General features: G+C 40.7%; 1 protein-coding gene and 1 long non-coding RNA gene across 2 annotated transcripts in view; both read right to left on the reverse strand.

The window, feature by feature from the left end:
- Positions 1-13654, reverse strand: part of LOC127534634 (uncharacterized) — a 297338-nt gene that overhangs the window by 86152 nt on the left and 197532 nt on the right. The window lies entirely within an intron of this gene.
- Positions 1034-13654, reverse strand: part of galnt9 (polypeptide N-acetylgalactosaminyltransferase 9) — a 145545-nt gene continuing 132924 nt past the window's right edge. The window contains exons 9-11 of the mRNA XM_022211094.2: positions 11686-11781; positions 2230-2397; positions 1034-2054 (exon numbers count right to left, since the gene is read on the reverse strand). Of these exons, the coding sequence (XP_022066786.1) occupies positions 1908-2054; positions 2230-2397; positions 11686-11781 (411 nt within the window). The 3' untranslated portion in view covers positions 1034-1907. The remainder of the gene's footprint in view (positions 2055-2229; positions 2398-11685; positions 11782-13654) is intronic.

A 13654-nucleotide genomic window follows, 5' to 3' on the forward strand; every position in this document is an offset into this window, starting at 1 on the left:
TAATTATGTTAATCAACAATTCAAAGTGATGGCTGATTTTGATTATTGAATTTTCAATAAATTTTTATTTATTGTTACTTTTGTGAGTTTCAGTGATTTCAGTGGAGAATTGTGGGTTTTTCCTTCTTTAACTGAGAGGGTACCAACAATCTTTGTCCACGTGTGTAGATCCTCCCATAACTGAGGATGTAGAGACCAGTACAGAATGCCAGTTCTGATAAAATCAGTATGTTATATCCTTCATCCAACCATTAGCCAGGCCACAGGGGGATGGAGCCTATCCCAGCTGATACAGAGAGAGGGGCAGGCTACACCCTGGAGAGGTCGTCAGCCCATTGCATATTGCCTGCACTCAGACAGCCATGCACACACACACCTATGACCAATTTAGAATTGCCAATTAATTCTTCGGACTCTGGGAGAAACCCGGACATCTGATGCAAACTCTGCACAGGAAGGCCCCAGCTGACCAGCAGGATCAATCCCACAACATTATTTAGGCGATCCGTCATATCATTAAAAACATATGCTGCAAAAAACCCTATAAAAAATAAATCACTGATGCTGTCTTTGGAAGTATTTTGACGTTCAGAGTTAAAGATAAATTATACATAAATTGATACCGTATGCCAACAGCACATCAAGACACACATACTGAAATCGTCTTTCCAAATGTGTCACATTCCTGGCATCAAATCATAAAAAAAGATGAAAAAAGTATTGTTGTTTTTTTTTTTTTTCTGAGCACAATCACTGGAAAGCTTTCGGTGTTTTCTGAAGACCTGCTATCCAGTGGGTGGGTTGGAACAATCACAGTGCACATGGCCAAGAAACCTGATGGAGGCTTGAGGTGGTTGTAAGAGCAGGCACAATGAAAGGCAGGCAATTGTGCTGCTGTTGTTAGCACCTGGCTTTACAATACTACAGAAGAAAAGGTGCATTTCTGTGTAACACACGGGCAAGTACAACAGAGGAGCAAATGTTGACATCAAATTCACTGAACTGATAGAGGAAAGAGACACAGAGAGGCGGCTCATCATAAAAATGATTTTATTATCCTAATTGTTATCAGAGGACAGATATCAATTTTCCATTTTTTTTTAACAATATATTACTATCAGTAGACTGTTTTATACATTGTTTTATATATTAATAACTTTCAAATAATTTTGTACATGCTTGTGGGACTGACATTCCCTGGTCAGATGAAGCAGAAAAATGAGGAAAAAAGGCACATGATTGCTCCTGTCCACAGTGAGCAATACAGTCCAAAGAAACAAAGAACTGTAGTGGTTTGTGTGAGTGCAGGTGAAGTGTTTCCTGACCTGATGATGGGCAGCCTGGTTGAAGCCTATTACACGTCTTTCCACGGCGGCGCGATATGTCCAAAGCAATTTTCCAAATCACAGCCCAAAATAATCACTTGAATGTTGCTGTTGACGGCAATTATATCTTCTGAGTTGCTCAGATGCAGTCAGAAAGAAAAAAAAAAATCAAAAAACCACATTCACCCACGCTCTTGATCACCTCCAAACATCTGACAGTTTTACAGTCGAAACAACATAATTACTGGGATGTCAAACCTCCTTCGGGGCTGCACCCAGGTGACTTGTTCTATACATGTAGCTGAACGCCAGAAATGTGGGCCATTTCAAACAGTGCAGCTTCCCGTAAGGTCGGGTGTGAACGCGCAGCTCAGTGGGACGCATGAATTGATCATATTCTTCTTGAAGACTCAGTGTTGGAAAGCTCTGAGGCCTGAGGGAGGCTCGGTGTGCTGTGCAGTCTGTAGTGTGAAATACCACACACTAGCACCACCATCCCTGCTCCTATTTGAACTGTCCACAGTTTGAGATCCAACTGCGTCTTGAAACATTGCCCAAAATGTCTCAGATTGTTCGCTGGCTTCAGTGCCTGGGATGCTTAATCCAGTTTCGTATCATCCACTTCTGACCAGAGCATCTCTGGACCACCAGGCGAAGGCCAAAGTTGGCATCTTTGGACATTTCTACCTCCAAGCATCGACCAGTGTCCCTGCTAATGATTGGACCGTTCTGCAAAAAACAAAACACAGGAACATGAGTGTAAATTTGCCCAGTAAGTGTTAAGAAAAACATATGGTTGGTTGTAATGCACATCATGGTGTCATTCCTGTATGTAATGCATTACTGTCTTATTTGAAGTGGTGAAGATCAATGTCAAAACATCTGATCAAGCCTTGAATTTTACCTGTGTGAAGTCCCAAAGCCTCTGGGAAATCCTTGAGACAACGTCACATTTTTTCAGGCTGGGAGTCCGTCCTCTGCCATCATCAATGAGGCATTTTGTGTCAGGCAGGAAGGTGGTCGACCCCAGGGGTCCGAGCTGGAGAAGCCCCTCCGTAGAGTAGCGGGCGAGCTGCAACACAGAGTTAAATGATGCGTTACGCCGCCAGACTCAAGCGCTGTAATAGCTTCAAAAAGCAAACACTCCACTTTTCAGAGGGCATCTGTGGAAAGCATGAGCCCTGAAATGTGCTTCAGTGAGAAAATGTGATTGAATGTTGCTTGCTGTGATGCTGTTTAGCAGTTCTGTGCAACAAAGACAGACTGTAGAAAATACAAAGGAGGTGAAGCTGGGGGAAAAAAAGGAGTTTGAAGTTTCCATTCTGGTTGGCAGAATGTGTACCAGATATGAATGATGGTTATGCTTCCATTGTTGTTTGAACTATCTGCATTTAAACCCCCAAAATAACTGACATGAAAGCAACCTGACAGCTGAGTGGTTTGGACACATACTATAGCATATGAGCTAAAATGCTTGAAATAGCTGCATCCCGGCGGGCTGCGCGTCTCTCTTTGCTCCATAGCTGTCTACTCTTCTTTTGTATAGGAATAAGGCAAATTCCAAATGGGGAATGATGAACGTGTCATAGAAGCAACACAATACCTAAAAAAACTCCAGATGCTGCCTCTGCTTTTGGAGCCGTAAAACATATTTCTTCTGGCAGTCTTTGTTACTTATTCACAACACATTGTAAAGGATTCAATGAATCTTCAATGTAAAATTATTATTAGGCAAACTCACTGTATCATTAGCACTAAATTATATAGAAGATTTAAAGACATCAAAACTGCCAACATGTAACAAAAATTTGGCTACCATAAAGACTAAATGACAAATATATATGTGCTAAGTAGAGTTAACGGCAGTTTTCCTCTCCACTGAAACTGTATTTAAGTGTGTCATGGTTGCTTTGGTAAATAAAAACTATTACAGAATATTAAGATGGGAACTATGATCAAAATGTTTACAATTTTAGTTAAAAAAGAAAAAGAAAAAAGAAAAAAACATCAACAACAAAAAGTAAGGATAATTTTCCAAGATGGATGAATGGAAAATCAACAGATCCCTGTTTTTAGCTTTTGTGGAATGTGGAAGTTTCTATAATTGTCCAGCATTTCTCTTGGTCAGTAGATCAATCTGTTGATCTGTTGTCCTGCTGTTAAATAAGAAGCTCCTTACAATCAGAAGCTGTAATGTGTCAAGCTGTAAATGTCAACTTGAATTTATGCATGAAAGCTGCAACAAAACTGGAGCAGCGACATTCATGAAAAGGGAAGCTAAATTTAATGCAACACTGTTAATGTAGCAGGTGATTTCGATTTCGATTGGTTCAGAGTGTGGAAATGAAAACGTCGACTGGATTTACTGAGGAGAACCTGTCTGTTGTGTCACCGTAGAGCGGAGACGCAGATGAGAATCAACACTGGTAACCATGGTAACAGTACACAAACATGGCAACAAATGCACACCCAAAGTGATTGTATGATATATATTAAAAACAAAAACAAATGAGACTAAAATGTTATGGGTTTTTTGGATTTTGGTTGCAGAATAATTTTATATTAAAAAAGCCAGAGTGAGGTCCAATTTTTAACAGAATACTTTGCTTGACCTTTCTTAGAGATCTCCAAGATTAAAAAAAAATACAATACTGTGTGTCCTTGTTTCACTGTATTTTGTAGAAAGGATGAGTGTACAGCACTGCACAGAGCACACAGCTCATTAATGCGCACAATATTTCCCCAAACCAAAACTTGATCCCTCACTGTTTAATCCCTCACATGAAAGGCTCTGTAACGATACGTATCCGTTACGTAAGGATACAGTAGAGAGAGCATTTATTATTTATGGGAGTGATCCTCCCTGAAAAATGAGATGCCAAAGATAGGGAGGTCTTCGGTATGACAACGGCCCTGCTTGACTGTCCTGAACCGCACGCACATGCTGTCTCCTGTTAAGTACAGAGCAGGCAGCTTTAGGCTGCTCAGATCATGCAAGCCAGTGAATTCAGCCTGCTGGAAATAAAAGTGATGCAAACACGCCACATATTTTTATGTAATGTATTTTTTTTGTTTGTTTAAGGAAATCTATAAGAACAACTGATCTGACGGTGTGATTAACCCTTAGATGCACAAGTGATTGAACCCAACACGCTCCAATAAGTGGCGTCAAAGTGACCCATATAAAAATCAGTGTGTTTTATGCAATTTTTTGCTGTTTGGGTTAAGAACAACAATTTGTATTGTTGTTTGTCCTATATTTTTGTCCACATAAGAATGATTTCATGTTTGAAATGTTTATTTTTCACTTCATAATAGATTTTGAACATTTTGATGATTGAAAAAGGAGAATTTTACACAGAACAGCAATAGAAGAATGTCATCACCTTTTTCAACTCTTTTCCCTCAGCTGTTGTTAATTTCCGTCTTTCCAGGTTTAATAAAGAGCTTGTGGTAGCCGATACAAATATTACAATTTCTTTAAAAGTATGAAAGATAACTTATGCATCTAAGGGTTAAGAAATTTACATTGAAGAAGGCACAGTTCTGACCCTATACTGCAAAAGTATCTCTACAAACATGCAAATGAATCCCATAAGACTCACATTTAATGGTATACAAACCTATTATTCTGGTCATATGCTGATTGTCCACAAAGTACTTTCATCAAACAATTCTAGCATGTAAAAATCTCTCTGTCTCACATAACTTGGTGTGAGTGGAGAAGCTGCAGTAAGTGGTCTGTGTGGGTGTTTCACCTTGTGAGAAGAGAGAAGGCACGCGGGGGTTTTAATCCAATGTTCTGCCCTAAAGAGCCACTCAGAACAAATAGGAAAACAATGAAGAGCCACTTCACGTGTCACTCAAGGTTCACCGGAGCTCGGTGGGCAGCTCACAAGGATGCTGATAAATATAATTCTTTGGATGAAGGAATGACAGAAATTTACATAAACATATTTCAAACTCAGTCTAAAAGCGACACACATAACAGGGCTATTTTTCACAAGGTGCCAGCCTAAAGGTCATTATTCACTGTGAATTCGTCATGGAATTTTGCCGGGCTGCTTTGGGTCTTTCGAGGTTATAACTCTCTGAGCTGGTTTAACCAAGGTGCAAACTGTGACTGGGCACAAGGAAAAACTCATATAATCCACCACTAATACCTGTTTAAAGCGCACTGTGGCAGCCTTCAATACGCTAATACATTTAAAATGAGACCATAACAAATAATTAGCACAAGGAAATGATTCTGCCAAGCCAATTAACCTGCGCCTCGTGCAGCAGCGTTAGACGCTCCATTGCTTCCAGCAGTCATAAAAAGGGGTTTTCTAGAGGTCAAGCTAATTTCAGGTTTCCTAATTAACTCTAAATTATCTTCATGATGGTGTAAATATATGAATGAGTGTTTGTGCATTAGGTTGTTAATCTCTGCATTTCTACCTTTCCTGTACCATGCTCTGACAGGAAGCTACGCCACAGATTAAGGCAAACGTCTTATAGCTTGACTTGGGTCTGAGCTCTGCAGCTACAACATGCGACTACAGTGTGGTGTCGAATGGAGTCTGAGTGAGCTTCTTTTACAAACTTTATGAGAGACTTAAGAAGCTCTTTAGCATAAGTGGTGCAGCAGACATTCATCAGCACCATGCACACCCGAGTGTGCCACACATTGCTGGGATTGTTTGTGAGAAAGGAAAATACTGGACATTTTCTTTATAGTTCAGTGAGCAGGTCGTCTCAGGAATACATGGTTTGAACTATTCACTTGAAGCAAATGCACAGAAATAATGCAACAGTGCTTAATATTTAACCCCTCGTGTTGCATTAACCCTTTGATGCACACGTGGGTTAAAAGTGACCCCATATTCAATGGGCTATGGCTATCTTTGATCCATGTTGCGCATCAAAGGGCTAAAATCCTGTACATTCCCCTTGTTCTAAGGGTCAAAATTACCTGTCTTCACTGAGCCTCTAAAACAGAGCAGCTTAATTGAATTTTCAACCCAAAATCTGTTTTACATGAAGAACCAACCTGTCATGCATTACACACTTTGTGAATGTCTGGGTTTTCTGCTCTTCAGAGGGAAAGACTGTATTTAATCCATGGACACCACTCGTTTTTATTACATCACACATGTTTCAATGGTTTTCTTTTCTAAAGTAGAGGTTTATTATCACTACTATTGCTGCAAAGGTGTAATTATTATTTGTTTAGCAAGAGATAGTACTTCTATATCCAAAGAAAGTACTGAAAATGTACAAAAAGCAGCTTGAAATACATTTTTTGAAGGAAAGTGCACAGCGTACTGTACAATGGAATGGAAAACTACAAAACTGTGTGTGTGTGTGTGTGCGCATGTGTGTGATGTGGGTGTGTGTGTTAGTCCACTGCACTGTGATTTTTAACTGCTGGGCCAAAATGATCCAAAGACAATCTTTGTACACTGTTGGTGTACAGCTTTGATGAAAATGTGAACAAAGACAATGTTTCACCTTTCCTAATGTTGGGGTCACTTTAGGAAAAGTCATTGAATTTCACGTTGAAAAAGGTAATTTAGGGGTTTTTCTATGCTATTAAATTAGTAATTTTTTATCCTAAAACAAGACAAGGGTTAAAAAAACAATTTATATCAAACATTCTTTAAAATGGTCAATGCAGAAACAGGGTAAATGGTTCTTTGTTCATCTTTAAATGAATATGGGTCATTCTCACACTTGTACACAGCTGCTTTATACAGGATGAAAAGCTTCTCCCTCAGTTCATGAACTCCCTGCAGTCATTTGAAGGCAGCAGGACAGATGTGTTGATAAATCTGCAGCCTCCTCTATGAGAAATGCTACTCCAAAGTGCATCGTTATTACGCAGAGCTGTCCAGTGTCTTTACTTTGATTAAAATCTCATGTAAATGACGTCAGGCTGCTACAAAATAACCACACACACCTCTGCACACATCCAGCCGGTTACAGCTCCATATTCTTACTGTTTTTGTGGGAGATGTCAGATTACCAGGGCTCATTAATCCTGCCTCCTCCTTTGAAACTTGCATCACAGTTTGCCGCTGTGCATTCTCATCATCCAGACAAAAAATATGAGCTCCCAGAGAAACGTCTTGTTATTTCTTGAGCTGCTGTTCTCATGTGCGTATTAGTGGTTACCATGAAGATTAATGGCCAGTGTGGCAGAACAGACAAAGAATAAAGCTGCATTCACATGGTATCAAAAGAAAAATCCAAAGGAAAAAAATGCATCATTTGCTTTAATAGACTACATCTAGGTGTGTTTGTATGAGAGTAGAGCAAGGTGCAGGCTTTGTAGCTCCTCCACTGGGCTTTCACTGCATTGTACTGCTGGACAAAGGTGAGACATTAGCCATGATTTAGATTTCCGCAGGGAGAGCTGGCAGAGAGAGAGACTCATTGCTCAGAAGCAAAAGGTTTATTCTGTCCAATTACATTTTTTTCATAAGTAAAAGCAGCGATGGTAAAAAGGAATGCAAAATCACAGTGTCCCATGAAATTGAATTCGGGCCGCCCACAGTAATGTCAGTCATCACTGTAATCTAATGACACAAAGACACAAAATTCATCTCCATTTGTTTATTTCCCCCGGGCTTCAGGATTAAAGAGTCAGTGGAGCCTTACTCTACTGGACCCCAAGGAGCTCTCTGGAGTGGAGGCCGGTGAGCTGCTTTCCTCCCTCTAATGCTCCCTCCAATGACAGATAATGAACATGTCAGTCACAAGCAAGAGCAGTGGTTAGGAAGGTTGGGGGAGAAAAAAATGATGCATGAACAGCATTTGCATGATTTGCCTTTAGGATTAGTTTTGGTTTCACTGCGCAAAGGAAAAGAAAAAAAAAGCACAAAAACAGGACAGCGTCCTCCCACCCACCCACAGTGCCATTTGTTCTGGTATCTTCAAATAAAGGTTGCGCTAAGCACACGTGTTCTCATTTCAGCTGCAACACACTGCATATTCATATAATTACATACACTCTCACCTGGGAGTGCCCTAGTTTTCCAGTGTTGCCTTCATATCCTAACCATATTTAAAATGATCATGACGCAGTGTGATTTGGTTTAGTTTAGTACCAAACCCCCAAGAGCCTTACACTGTGCACTCCTTTACTGTTAATGGAAAACAAATGCATTGTTTTCTCTGGCTTTACTTTCCTTTTAAAAATAACATAAACAAACCAAACAGTCCTCTACGTCTACGCTCTTCTTATTAATTGCTATAGAACCCTGAACTCTTTTATCGATTTGGAAGACTATTGTTCTGTTGTTTGCTCTTCAAATTAAGTTGTTTAAGTTGTTAGCTTGAATTTTGTTCATTTTCATTGACTACAATCAACAAACGACATGACAAAGAATGCGCAACAAGATGGAAAAAGCCTATAAATGCCTATTGATTACTTTTATTGAAATAATGTGAAACAAATTCACATAGTGCAAAATCAAAATAAGCATTAACAATAGAGTGGTCTTTTTTTAAATGTACTTTATGAGACTTTGACGACAATGTAATTTTAACAGAACGAAACAACCATCAAACTTAATACTCGTCGTACTTCGGAAAATAAAAGCAGAGTTTAAACTTGTGGGTCCCACATTTATACCCGTCTATTTGATCCTCTGAGCTGAACGCCGTATATTTGAATGTATTCCATAATTTGTCATTTTATGCATTTAACTCTGAATGCAGATAGGCCGTGTTTGACAGCGCTGTAAATGAGCCTGTTGACTGATGTTCTGACTTTTTAAATCAGTCTTCACTTGTCATCTGTGTGCATTTCCATCTCATTTAATACTCTCCAACTGTAATACCCAGAATCTGTTTAGAATTTTTTATCAACTCTGCAGGAGATTCAAATGGTAATTAAATAAGACGGGAGGCAAAGACAAGCCTTGTCATTCATTTAGTGTGACTGCTACACATGGATGCATATCACACTGTCTATAGTGGGAAGAAGTCTCAAGCCCTGTAGAATCTCATTCTTATCGTGCAGTGAAATCAGGGAAGGCATCTGTTCGGTCGCAAATTGATTCTAGAGCAGGACAAAGCACCTAAACACACCGCAGAGTCATAAAGAAGTGTGTTCAGCAACAACAAGAACAAGGAGTTGTGCAGCAGATGGCGTGGCCCCCGCAGAGCCCTGATCTCAACATCATGCAGTCTGTGTGGGATGAAGAAGACCCGAGCAATCGAGACAGTCTCAATCCACAGATGAACCGTGGAAAGTTCTCTAAGATGCTCCGAACACCCAAACTGCCAAGCAGCTTGCACGCAAGTGTGCCTGGGAGAATTGGTGCTGAGAAGGGAGGTCACGCTAAATATCGATTTGATTTAGGATACAAATATTCATGGCAGAAACCTGAAAAAATCTGCAAAATCCAGTAGTAGAAATATTTCATACAGCAGGATTTTTTATTTACATATCTTTTTACATGTATTTTTTTCCCCCCCGAGACCTTACATGCAGGTCAAACCCACACAAGCTTAGAGGACATATCATATAGATGCGAGTAAAAGCCATGCTGGGCAATATTACGTGTGGCTCTGGGTTTTAGGATTGTTGCAAGATTTTCTTTTAACTTTAGGAGGCATGCTGGTTACACTGAGTAAAGCACTCAGAGAGCGCAGTACTCTGCCAAGCGTGCTATCAATACTGACGGATGAAAAACTTGAAAAAAAATCATTGCAGAAATCACGGCAACATAGAATATTGCCATCTAATATAGATGTAACCACAAACAAAATACTCTTGCGCTGAGCACAGGCGTGTATTATGCATGTCTACGTTTTGTATGGATACCGAATCGCGTGACCTAAATATGTGGTGGGAATTGATGGGACTCGGAAACACCCCCACAATTTCCTTGTGTCATTTCCGACAGATAAGTCCTATCAGTCCCAATCAACAGTCGATTTGTAGCAGGATGGCAATCATGTGCAACAAAATGTTCACTTGTTGTCATAGTTACAGTGATGCCGTGCCGCTATATCGCAATGGGAAATCCTTAATAAATCCTTGGATTCAGACTACAAGTCACATCACTGCCAAAATCTAAACACTTGGCCCTTGTGTCATTTCTGACCTTCCCGAAAGATTTGATCAAAATCCGTTAGTCCGTTTTTGAGTAATGTTGCTAACAGACAGACAGACGGACAAACTCAAATATCATTACTCCACTGCATTCCTTGGTGATGATAATGGACTTAACATGGTAGCTGAAGACGACTGTTTAGTTGTTGCTTGGTGGGTTGATCAGGCTGCTGGTTGTTATTAGGGAGCATACTGATAGCTGCAGGCAAAAATGAGTAAAGGTTGCTTCAGAGGTCAGTGTTGAGCACTCAAGAGGGTGAACGATGACCCTGTAGAGTTGCTTGCAGTCTTTTACACAAATTTATATTGACCCATTTTATCATGGCAGCGGCTTTGCTAACGCTTCTTCTTTGCTGGAACAAGAAAAACAGTGATGGTGTCTGACAAACGGAGCAGGTCATGGCATTAAGATGACGTTGCCAAGTCAGCAGGAGCAGTCGAGGTAGTTTAACCTAAGCAGATACACTGTAGCAATAGTTTCAGTCCAGGTTGCCTATAAGTACACGCAGCCAACGTGAATATAAGATTCAAGGTATGTGCTCTAAGCAGATTCCAGAACTTAATGATTTGCAAAAACATCATGAACACTGGACTTACACAGCATGCTTTCCCAACCAATGGCCATTTCAGCCTGTACTGGTAGCAACCTACACTTCACACCATCTTTTGTATGTGGAGTTTGAATATCTTTATGAATTCTGTGCCCTGTTTAACCCAAGCTCAGCTATTGAAAGTGAGAACACCAAGTGGGTGTGTGTGGGCCTATTAAAGTGTCATCCACATCTTGTTAGTTCTTCGGCCATGAGTATTCTCATGTACACCTTAATGTACAACTACTGACCAAAAATAGGACTTGTTAAAGAACGATCACTTAAAAGCTTCAGCCGAGGCGTGTGTGGGCGTCTATAGTCCTGTTAAATGGGAAGTAGGCAGACATATCTCTCTTGAACATGTCTGCTAAACGAGGAGATTAATTGCACCACATCATCTTGAGGCAAGTCTTCCAGAGTTAAAATGCAGAATATGTCGATTGAACAACCCGGGAGTAGTTATGAGTATTTAGTTTTTTCAGTGAGCAACACAAGGAAGTCAAATATAAAACAGAACACTTGTAATAACGGTTGTCTCTGGAACAATCAATACAATACGCTGACTGACAGCTTCACTAATTGCAGTATTGACTGATGAACATGGCTGCTTAATGAACACAGCAGTCAACGTAGGCGCGCAAACGGCTGATAAGTGAGGTCTGACCTGGGAGGACATGCCGTGGCAGGGGTAGAGGATGGCTTTGTCATCGTCCTCCGAGCCCTGGTCCAGACAGTAGCCACTGGCCTTGCTGTTTCTTACCTGAAAGAAAAGCGCAGGAGAGTTTGTTCAGAGATCATTGTGAGACACTGTAGGAGCCCAGAGAACACAGCTTCACTGTTTTGGTTCATCCTTGTCACCTCTTTATCAGTTTTATTTCCACACACAGCAGGCAGATTTTCTACAACAAAAAGCTTTAATAACCCCTCGTACGTGCTACCTCCCTTGCACCAAACAGCAGATAGACAAAGTTAGCAGCTAACTTGTCAACATAGTGGCACATTTAGCAGCTTTAGTGTCACACAGTTCCGTTAGGAGTTGGTGCAGCCAGAATTAACATGAAAGTGAAGAATGGACAACTGCCATTTGTTGAATGAACAGAAACACCAGTCCTAATAAATGCTAATGTTGCTCTGCATCTGCTGGATGCATATTAGTTTGCAGTTTACAGCTTGTTTCTGCTCTAAGTGGCAAAAATCTATTAGTACAGGTCTGATTTTGAATTGTTCTTACAGCAAAAACCGTGAAATGAAGAAAAGACTGCAGGTTCTGTCAGAATAGTATACGGCCATGAGAACATCACTAATGGCTGGTTTTTAGGAAGCATTTTAAATTCCCTGTTGGAGAGTTATTGTTGCACAAGTTATTTCAGTCTTCACATTCAGCTGTGGTACATTGAAAAGAGAGCGGCTAACCCGGGGAAAACAATTCTTTAGCACTGAGAAAAGCAGCAGAGAAAACAGGCTGAAACTGATAATGGTATGATAATGGCCAAGGTTTGCTTGAACTCAAAAAATAGAAGTATCAATACACAGTTTGTATCATTTGTGCATATTAACATGCTGTTGGAAATGTTTTCTGACGCCAAATGAACTGTTGGTTATTTATCAAGGATTCATCAAGTGAATCTGACCCATCAAGTCTTTCTTGGTAGCTTGTTACGCTGCCTCCTGTCTGCTCACACAGCAGTCCTCACACAGTTTTATACTATCTCAAAGTGATGCCTGGGCCATGACACGATATCATCTTGCAGCGACCAATCCCAGTTCGTTCTCTCTCTCTCTCTCTCTCTCTCTCTCTCTCTCTCTCTCTCTCTCTCTCTCTCTCTCTCTCTCTCTCTCTCTCTCTCTCTCTCTCTCTCTCTCTCTCTCTCTCTCTCTCTCTCTCTCTCTCTCTCCTCCAGGCCTCCAGATGATGGTGCATTGAGCATGAGCTTTGCTTCTGTTTGATCTGAATGCATACAGCTTCATTTCCAGGTTGTGACATATCTATCATGTGCTGTTGTCAGGGAACGTTCCACTCAGCTGGTCTGGTCAGCATGGCCGAGCGCGGTGCTGATGCTCAGTGACAGATGAGACTCACTTCTGCTGCAGTGGCTGTGTGGCAACACAAGGTAACTGTTTCCCAGCTTGTCGACAGATCTGAAATAGTGCCACTTAAGTGGATGTCGCTCTGAGGAATCCATTAGCTGGGAGCCAGAGCCAAAGCAGACGGCAGCGGAAACAAAGGAGGGAGTGAATTCACACAGCTTTGATGAGTCTAGAGGTTAATTCTGATGTATTCTGACATGCAGAGCATATTGATTTTCCATTGTTGAAACTGATATAAGGAAAAAGGGTGAGTTGCGAAGCTCCAAGTGGCATCTGACTCAGGAGAGTGTTCAATTCTTCAACCTGTCATAATCCTGTTTTCTTCCCCCTGCTGTGCTGAGTGTGCAGCCAAGCCCAAAACAATCAAGTTGGAATGGAAAACTAATAAGTGCTTAATTAAAACTCATTATGAGGAAAATTGCATCTAATCCTGTTCTTTGATGCTGCATCGCTATAGCAACGAGATACGTTTACCTTCAAATGGCTGTTTTGTACAAACTAAAGCAGATATCCACTCACTGCTGACACCTTTTCAAAAAGGGTTT

This window comes from Acanthochromis polyacanthus, chromosome 7 (genome assembly GCF_021347895.1).
Source record: "Acanthochromis polyacanthus isolate Apoly-LR-REF ecotype Palm Island chromosome 7, KAUST_Apoly_ChrSc, whole genome shotgun sequence".
Classification (NCBI taxonomy): Eukaryota; Metazoa; Chordata; class Actinopteri; family Pomacentridae; genus Acanthochromis; species Acanthochromis polyacanthus.